This window comes from Lepidothrix coronata, unplaced genomic scaffold (genome assembly GCF_001604755.1).
Source record: "Lepidothrix coronata isolate B3197 unplaced genomic scaffold, Lepidothrix_coronata-1.0 Scaffold224, whole genome shotgun sequence".
Taxonomy (NCBI): Eukaryota; Metazoa; Chordata; class Aves; order Passeriformes; family Pipridae; genus Lepidothrix; species Lepidothrix coronata.
Genome location: NW_016690404.1, coordinates 1267549 through 1277935, shown reverse-complemented (window position 1 = coordinate 1277935; position 10387 = coordinate 1267549). Strand labels below are relative to the sequence as shown.

The 10387-nt window shown below is 37.2% G+C and overlaps 1 protein-coding gene across 1 annotated transcript in view; it reads left to right on the top strand.

Moving 5' to 3' along the window:
* The first annotated feature begins 387 nt into the window (after window positions 1–387).
* CTNNA2 (catenin alpha 2) overlaps window positions 388–10387 on the top strand; it is a 342296-nt gene continuing 332296 nt past the window's right edge. Inside the window, exon 1 of the mRNA XM_017833919.1 lies at window positions 388–601. Within this exon, the coding sequence (XP_017689408.1) occupies window positions 419–601 (183 nt within the window). The 5' untranslated portion in view covers window positions 388–418. The remainder of the gene's footprint in view (window positions 602–10387) is intronic.

Below are 10387 nucleotides of genomic sequence, written 5' to 3'. Positions count from 1 at the left end.
GTTCAGCGCACGCTGTGTCTCACCTAAAAAATCCACTGCGCAGGCTCGAAGGGTAAAAAAGACCTTTCCCAAATCTTTGCTAGCGAAGACTGGCCAAACAAACAAAACAAAGAAAGAGGTTCTTCCCCCAGAGGCTGGTTGGGCACCGAACAGGCTCTCCAGGGAAGTGGTCACAGCACCAAGGCTGGCAGAGTTCAAGAAGGATTGGCATGATCCTCTCAGGCACATGGGGTGACTCTTGGGGATGGTCCTGTGCAGGGCTAAGGGTTGGACTCGATGATCCTTGTGGGTCTCTTCCAACTCAGCACATTCTGTGATTCTGTTGACATAAGACATACTTAGAAAACACCAAGGACCCACGTATGCTCATCGTTTCCCATTTCCTTTTGCCTTTTAGAACAAGATCATTCTGGACCCGATGACCTTCAGCGAGGCTCGGTTCCGGCCGTCCCTGGAGGAGAGGCTGGAGAGCATCATCAGCGGGGCGGCGCTCATGGCCGACTCGTCGTGCACGCGGGACGACCGGCGGGAGCGGATCGTGGCCGAGTGCAACGCCGTGCGCCAGGCGCTGCAGGACCTGCTCAGCGAGTACATGAACAACGTAAGTCACGCCCTCAGTACGCTGGCGGTGCTTCCTTCAGCCTTCCTGAGTTACTGGGCTAATGTTTAACAAAATAATACGTCTTTATGGCACGATGAAAGGGGTATCTATAAATAATCATTACAAATACTTATATGTTTTTGGGATATATTTTTACATTTATAGTTAAATTTATTTAGAAATTTATATTTATATATAAAAGATGTAATCACATAATTATATATAACTAAAATAATATGTGATTAAAATTAAATTAAAATTTAAATTTATGTGAATATTATGCATATTTATAATGGTAAATGTTATTGAGTTATAGATAATATATATTTATGTTGTATAGATAACTAGAATTATGGATAATTAGAATTATACATTATATAATGTAGAATATATTATATAATAAAGAATATAAAAATATATAATACAGAATATATAACATTATATATTTTTATATTTATATTATATATTTATATATGCAAAATACATATGGAATTATATAAATAGAATTATATATAATATAATATATATTTATACTACATATAATTATAATTATATAACTGTATAATTATATAATTATATATAATACATATTACTATATATAATATATAATACATTGGAATATAAATTTATATGAGAATCATATATATTTCAATGGTAATTATTGAATGATTGATAATATATTTAGGTTATAATTAGAATCATATACAATATTGGTATATATGTATTTTAAATGTAATTAAAATTATATATAATTATAATTAAATTATCATTCAAATTTACAAAAAGTACAAATCATATCAATTAATATTTTAATTATGTAACTTTTTAATGGTAATTCTCTTTGAACCCTTTCACTTTTTAATGGTAATGTTATTTGAATTATTGAACTTTTTAATATATTGCAAATTGTTTGGTACAAGCAGAAGCTCATGGGAATGGTTTTTTATCTAAGAAGGAACCCCGTGCTCCTCATGAGTTTTGCATTAAGTTCCTTCTTATGTAATAAGTAGTCAACAAGCATTTCTTTGGAGGCAGAATGCTTTTTCTGATGAAAATAGTGGTAAGCAGTGTAACTGAGAAGTGGCCTAAGAATTATTTTCTTATTGAAGGTGAATACAGTTAATTTTCAACATTGTGTTTGATATTTAGGATGTGACCTGTAGATACTCATAAGAGGTTGTCTATTACATGAATTAAACCACGGAAGGTTTTCACTTGCTGTTGGAACTGGGAAATACTCAGTTACTGTGAAAGTAGTGAGTGTAGCTCTAGTGCTGTTCTCACAGTCTCAAATACAGCTCTCTGTGTAGAGTTTCCAGAGGTGTTAAATTGTTCAACATGGTGTTACCTGGCAGTGCATAACCTTTGTTGTGCATAATTTATCCCAGAAAATTCTCTCCACCCGACACTGTGTGTTAAAACCCGTAAGTACTATTGCTGTGCCCTCTGGAGGATGTGGGAGAAAGTCTGAAGCAACATCAACAACCTGTTTTAAAATGGAAATGTGTGCTAAGAGGCATCAAGCTGAGCATCCTCTACTTAGCTATTTCTTGTCTTTGGTTGCTCCCAGAGTATCAGGTGGCACATTTTGATCCTGTTTGGTGGAATCATCAATATAGGGCTGAAGAGACTGTTCAAGGACGGGCCTTTAACGTTGTTATTTTCATTGGTACTGTTACAGTTGGTAGAGTGATACAGTGAGGTATCAGCAGTGCAGACTTCAGCCCTTTAGTCATCTCATTGTACAGTTCAAACTTAAATGTTGCTTTTAAAGATATTATTCCATATAATTGAGTCACCTCAAGGAATAGATGTTTGATGGCGCAGAACTGAGAAGCATTATTTGCTTTTTAGTTTTTGTGAAGTGATAGTTGACAGGTTCTTGTGAAAACTTGAATAAAAGCAAAGTTTGTGCTGCTGTGTTACGGGTTAGAAGTTATAAAGGGAACATTAAATAACAGGTGATGAGGCTGTGGTGGAAGAGAACGTGCTGGATTGCTTCCTACAGAATCTTGCTCCTTAGAACTATTACTGATAGGTGCACTCTTTAAAGTTCTTTCAAAGAAACTTTCAGTACTGATTAATTGTGGCTTCTTATTTTATTCTTTTTCAGTACACAGGTTTTTGGTCATGATGCAATTTGTCCTTGGACCACAAGCATTCTTATTTTATTTCTGACCACATGTGCAGAGGGAGGCGAGTTTTAATTTAAAAAGTGTGAGCATTTAGGACCATACTGAAGCTTGCTAATACAGTTTAATCGTTTTTACTTAAACATGTAATGGTGTGAGCAGCTGGTTTTATGGTTTCCACAGTATGGTTTTTGAAATAGTCTTTCTCCTTTTTTTTTTTTTTCATTTTTAGTCTGAGCTGCACAATCTCTGGGGTTTTTTATTGTTGTTTTTCTGCTTTATATTGAAATGCAATCATCTTAAGCTACTTTTATATCTATTGAGTAAACATTATAAGAACTGAATATATATTTAAATTACATAAAATGAAGTACTTCTAATCTTAGCACATCTGGGATGGTAGAATTTGAGAATAATACTGCATCAAATGTTGTTTTCCAAACTGATCTTTGCGGGTAGAAGGGATGGGATTCAGTTTACAGATCGAGGCCTAAATTTAGGTTTCAGTATATAGGTACAGGAGATAGACCAATAGTGCCAGGGGAACCTGAAGAGCCCTTCAGGTGACAACTGTTATGATCTAATATGGGCAGGGGATAAGTTAAATATCTCTTAACTCCTCTGATATGGTAACTAAATCCCCATAACTAGGATAGATCAGATCCCTGGCTTGTAGGCAGCTCCTGTTATCTAGGGATTGAATTTCATCCGTGGCAGAATTTGCTTTAGTATTAAACCATTTCCTTGAAACCTGGGGATAGATTTTCTTGGGTTTGCAATAATGCTGAGCATGTTCCATATAAAAAAAGGTTTCACTTGGAAGGTGTTTAAAGGCGTGGATGAGTCTCAAAAGGGTAAAGCTGAATGGCACACACCAAACATGACACGGTTCTAAGTCTGATCAAGGCTTGATTTGCCAAAGAGGAGCGTCTTTATCATCTGCCCATGTAGCCTTAAACCACCACAATCCTGCTCTTGCTTTAAGAAAGTAATCAGACATTCATATTTTGTTTGTGTTTTTTTTTTTTTCTCTTTGATGATATCTGGAAAATGATGGATCATTTTTTGTCTGATGAGTTTTGATCAAATGTGCACAGAACAATGTAAAGATTTTGTGGTTGTGTTTTAAGGATACAGGCAATGAAGTGCAGGGTATTGGAAATATGCTGTTCAGTCAATGTTAGTTCAGTCTTTCTCCAGCTTAAAATAGTTTCTTTTTATTCATCTGATTCTTTGATTTGGTGTTTCTTACTTTATACAAGAACATTTTTATTTTTTGGTAGTTAAGTAGCTTCTGTACACCCTTTTATCTGCTGGACATTTGCACTGCAAATCCTATAAATTGATTGTGGTTTGTGTTCTGTTTCATATTAAATTTTCTTGAAAACTGAGTAAAATATCAAGTGCAAAAGAACGTTCTGAGAATGAAAATGCTGGTTTTGAAGCTTCACTGATCTCTGGCTTTTGCATCAGTGGATGGTATTGCAGGCATGAATCAGGAACTGGAAGATTTACAGGCAGCTTTTAAGTACATCCATCACATCTCCAGGTGTATTCCCTGCACCTGTGAACTGTTTTATCTTTAGGTGCTTTACCCAAATTTAGTGGATCAAGATGCTCTGCTACATGGGCAGGGAGAGTCTAACACATGTGCCAGTGTTGCTTTCCCTGTTTGTCCAACTACTTTTTATGGATCCATCACAGGCTAACAAGTAGATAACAATGTTCTTACTACAGTTTGTTCTATGCCAGTGTAAATTCTCTCTGTGTATTATCCAGAGTTTTACAAGAGTAAGTTAAAAGTCTTTTACACTTTGGAAGACTAAACAGATACCACAGTTGACTTAGCTCTTGGTGAGGAGGGCACAAGATTGATGAAACAAACTTCACGAGCTGAGGGATATTAGTTTTTTAAAAAAGGCAGATACTTTGAAAACATTGGCAACCAAAGAAAAACATGACAAGAAATTCTGTAAAGAGAAAGGTAGGGCAAAATTCAAATTAGATGAATAAAAATAATGGTGTTTTTGCCTTTGTATTATTTGCTCTTATCAAAGGAGAGGCGTGTTTTGGTTCCTCCTTCCTTCTCCTCAGATAAATGTTGATTTGTCCTGTTTCCTACCTGTAAAATAAGGGGGTTTTTAATTAGTCCATAGGCTCTGTACTAGTTCTATGAATAATTATATATTTGTATAGTATATTGCATTGACTGGAGTCTCACTATACATAAACCCTCTGCAAGGGAGATCCCTGGGAGTTCTCTGCAAGAACTTCTATGGAAATGAGAGGTAAACTGTTTCACTATTATTTGTAAATCTAGAAATATGTATTTGCTTCATTTGTCTTATCAGTAACTTTGACAAAATATTTTCCCAGCATGGTATCTATTATTTCTCTGGTGAACTCATCTGAATTTTAAAATCTGGTATTTTTGGGAGGCAGGGGCAGGAGGGTTCTCAGTCTGCTGGATCTTGTGACTTTTTTTTCCCCCAATCTCTCAGAGAAAATTGATAGGTTTTTTTTCAGCTTCTTATGTATATGTGATAAATCCCGTCATTTATTTCAAAATAAAATTACATTTCTAGTCTCTATCCTACAGAGAAGAACTAAATACAGCTCCACAGAAGCTCTTACTGCAATTGTTTTCCATTTGTCTAAATGAAAGCATTATTTAACGGATGGTTAGCTCTGATTGGGGTCTAGTTTCCTGCTGGTTTGCTCTCCTGGATCCTTCCTGATTTGTATTGCAGGCTGTCAGGGAGCAAAACTACCAGAAACCTGGGATTTCCAGCTCCTAAACCCAGACTCCTGGGTTAGAAATACTCTGCCAAACTCAGAACCCAGGACTGGGCACCCTTTCTAGCAAGACTCGGGGTGCTCTTGTGTTGATGTTTGATCAAGATAAGAAAAAAAGGAAATTATATCTCTAGAAAAATGGACTTAAAAAAGGATGCTTTGAATTTCCTTCTGACATCATCAGATACAGTTCCAAGCAAAGACAGACTGAATTTTGGGTTGCTGGGATGTGTCAATGAGAAATTTGGAAAGCAGTTGACAAGTGAGTAAGCTGTGAGTGTTAAAGACCTCTGTATCCACTCCCGTACTGGCTTGGCATTAATTCAAATCTGCATTTGAAAAGGCATTTCCCAGCTGGTTCAAATATGAGATTGTCTTCTAAAACCCTTGGGCTTATTTCTAAGCCAACCTGCATTCTCCTGCCTCCCTTTCCCTCTCATCCAGTGCTCCTCCTCCCAGTCACTGCCAGCATTTCAGAGGAGCCTGGGGTTTGTTTTTGTTGTAATTGGCTTTTGGGACAGAGACTATTTCTATTTATCCGAGTGGAATGAACAATCCTTCGTGGAGTCTTTGTATTACTCCTGATGATTTAATATTTAGATGCACTGGAACGGGTTGCCCAGAGAGGTTGGGGAGTCTCCCTCACTGGAGATATCCAAGGACTGTCTGGATGCAATCCTGTGCAATGTGCTCAAGGATGACCCTGCTTTACTACAGGAATAACATTGCTCAGTGTTTGCTCTTTGGAATCTTATTCTCTAAAGTTACTACTCATTCCTGTTGTCTGCTCGCTCTAACTGAGTTGCTATAGGCTCTAATTCCTGTTTCCTATGGAGAAGAAAATGCCACTTTTTTGAAAATACAGAACACCAGAAGAAGGAATGAGAGAGCACAAGCCTGCTGGCAGCTTCTCCTCGCAAATATATCAGTAAAAAATTGGAATCGCTCAGAGGAAAAACATGAAAATGAAATGTCCTTAACAGACAGCTGGTTATTGTGCTTGATTGGAGAGTGAAAAACACGACAGCAACTGGAAATCTATAAACTCTCAAGATACTGTCAGCTGTCACATTTAACAGCTTCGTCTGAGTCCATATTTAAGAGCAAAGCAATAATTGGTGTGTACGTTTCAGTTCTGTGCTGACTTGTGCGAGGTTAATCTGGGTGACAGCGAGCAGTAAATTACAGTTATGAGACAGAGAAATGTCCACAGCTGTCCTGAGCTGAGGAATGGGGGATGACTGACAGGAGATTGACTGCTGGATCAGCAGCCTCCATGGATTCAGGCACGACTGGCTCAGCGGGAAAGTTTTTCCGTGGGTACTGTTGCCGAGTTCCTGGCTGGATGAATAATTTTTAGAGGACACGGGCTTCTTTAAAGCTTCCTACTGTATTTCAGGCTGGAGATTAGCTATTTTGCTATTCACCTGGCTCTTTTGGAGGTTATATGAGCAGTTTTGTCTTTCTTTACTTGAAAGAAACAAGTGGAGACACAGTTGTTACTACTAGAGGAATAGGATATGTTCCCAAATGGGCAAATGTTTTATGCATTATGGGCAGTTTAGGTTTCTTTGCATTTCTGCAGCCCTGCTGAGTGCCTGCACTGCTCATGACTGTACATAAATCACTGTCTAAATATGCTGCCTGCAGAGTGACTTGAGACACCTTTTCAGGGATGCTCTGTCCCTTTTTTTGATGATGTCAGGGCCCCCTCATAGGGGATGTCCATTATTTTTCAGTAGATTTATAGAAATGCTGCATCATTTTCAGTTGCACAAAGTGAGTTTTGATTCATTTATTCATTCCTGTATTTTCTGCTTTTGCAATTTTATGTTCAGAGGTTGTTGTGTTTTTCCTACCAGGCTCAGAGAGCCACACTGGTGTTTGCTGTCAGGAACAAATAAAAAAGCTGTGTGAGAAGATGAGATTTCATGGCTTGGAAATGAGAAATATGCTAATAATTTGTCCTGACTTCAGGTTCTGGTGGTTGCAAGTTTACACAGTGGTGTTGCAGCTGTTTGGATGAGTAGATTTTTAAATTTACTGAAGTAATTTGCTCTTTACAATGACCTGAAAGGAAATTGCAGCCTGGTGGGGGGTGGCCTCTCATCCCAGGCAGATACAGACAGGAGAAGAGGAAACAGCCTCAAGTTGTGTCAAAGGAAGTTTAGGATGGATACTAGGGAAAATTTCTTCACTGAAAGAGTGTTTAAGCACTGGAACAGTCTGCCCAGGGAAGAGGTGGAGTCACCAAACTGCTTTCCTATAAAATATTATATTGATTTTTTACATGCCATAGGTGGGAATAAATAATTTAGTGAGTGGACCCCAAGTTCATCAATACTCCAGAAAACTTGCCTTTTTTGACAGATGTGTTTGTTATTCCTCATTGTTTTACCTCATACATTTAGGCATGTGTGCAAATTGTCTCACTGTACTGTTGGTACCTTATCAGAGGATTTGCTCATTTTAAACTTAGTGTATTAAGAGAATAATAAAAAAAAAGCAAACTGAAAGCACTCCAGACCCCCAAAATTCCATATTTTCATGGTTTAACTAATTTTATTTTCTGTTAATTAGTTTTTGGGTTTTTGGTTTTTGGTTTTGTTTTCGTTTTTTTTCCTAGCATGTGTTCCTACAGAAGTAATGACTTCTGCACCAGTGCTTTTAATATGCTGGAAAGCATCACCTTAATGTTTGCAAGACTTAGGCTGTCTGAAAATGATGTTGTTAAAGCTATTTGTTCACCTGTAGAAAAGTCCTCCATCAATCTTGTCTCTATAGTGTGATTCATAACCTCTGTAATTTTTCTTTTTCCTGAAGGTAGCATTTATGGGCCATTAATTTGTTGTTTTTCCATGCCTGCAAGTCAATATCAGTATGAGAGAAGTTTATAATGCTTTTTATGCCTTACCAATAACAATATGATTATTAGCTCTGTGTGTACCTGCTTTGGGTGTCCGGATCTACCTTTCAATATTTACACAACCCAGATTAACATTGTTATGTTTGTATTCTTTTGGATGGAAAGAAAAATGTTCCCAGTGCATATGGAATGATTGGAAGTGAATCAAAATAAAGGAAACATGGACCTACTGAAATTAGGGAGCTTTCAGAAAACCACAGCAAAAAATCTGTGTCTCCTGGAAGGCTGCATAACATTTTCTGTTCACTTCAGGTGTGCTTAATGTGATCGGATTTTGGTAATCAAGATAAAGAGTAAATTAGGAATAAACATTTATTTCTCTAAGCGACCTGGTCTGGTGAAAGGTGTCCCTGCCCATCCAGAGGGGTGGGATTAGTTGGCCTTTAAAGGTCCCTCCCAAACCATTTTGTGACTCTGTGATTCATTAAAAGCTGATAATAAGTCTCGTTGAAGTAGGGGAAGGATAGAGGATGTGACGTGAAATTTGCCTCGTTAGTATGTTTGATCATCACTTTGACAGTCAAGGATTCACTTCACCTCAGGCAAAGGTCAAAACTCTTCTTCTTTAGTAATGTCATTGCAGTATTTACACTGTGATTACCAATCTAAACTACAGAAAACACGACGGTCGTGTGTGCAAACCTGCAGTTTATGTACCCTGCGTTGGTTTGAAGGATTTTTTTGTTGTTTCTTTACATCAGGAATGTTTCTACAAATCAGAGCAAGGCTCTGTAAGTCGGTGATGGAGAAATTCACTTTAATTTAGGGAATTCTCGGCTGAACTGCTGATGTTGGATGTCCAGAAGAGGGCACACTTGCACATCAGAAATGTTTTGTGCATCACTGAAGATCTACGTGGTGTGGCTGTGATCCAGGAAAATGTAGTAATACCCAAAATGAAGAGGTTACCTTGTTAGTAGCTTAGGGATCTTTAGGAAAAAATAGATTCAAAAGGGTGTGGGGGGAGAAAAAGTGCATTTTAATCATATTAATGTTAAGTGCATGAACTATCAAACAGAAATGTGGTGGCAAGTTCCACTTGCATTTTTTTAAAGGCATTTATTTTGCTTTCAATAAGGAATTTGGAAGGGAAGGGTTAAGAGCCTGTCCCGAGGCCCTTTGGAAATTATTCCTGCCGTAGATATTTGATGCAGAGCTTGAGAACATGTGCATTCCAATATAAACTGATTTCCAAGTTCTTTCTTCCGCAGTCAAATGTATGATAATGTTAAATGAGATATATCAGTGTTTAATGGGGTCTGATATTTGACCTGAGAAATTATCTTATGACTTTCAAAATGCAATAAAAATGCAAGGGCATCGTGTCTTGTGACACAGTAACTTGTCACTTTTTTTCCAGAATTGTGTCTTAGCCAGAGATTGGGATCACAAGTGGTTTGTTTTTATATTTCTACTTGAAAGAAATGAAAGACAAAAAAAGCCTCTCTACAGTTATCAGTTCCCTGAAAACTTGCTTAGTCAAACAGTAGGATGAAAGAGGATTGTTGCATTTCTTTTAAGATGACTAAGCTGAAGGAATAAGTAATTTTCCTTTTGGATTAGATTCTTTTTGGAATTTGAAGTATTGATCCAGTAGAATTATTATGTCTTTGGTGGATTAATTGTCCAGTTCTTTTATTTGTTAAACAATTAGTTAAAAAGGAAAAAAAAACAAAACAACACAAAGAGAATGACAACCCGGGTAGAGGCATCATAATTCTAATTATGCATTAAAGCTGCAATGAAATTTATACATTTTAGTGTACTGAGATCCCTAAAATATAATTCTGTAGCTGTAAATGACCAGTGGCTGAGCTCTTTCTGACATGATCTATAATCTAAAATACCTCGGGGCAGGATGTGTAGTAATGTAGTTACTGTAAGGCTTTCAAATGCATTGCCAGAGATGCATTTGAATCCTGGGATCAGATA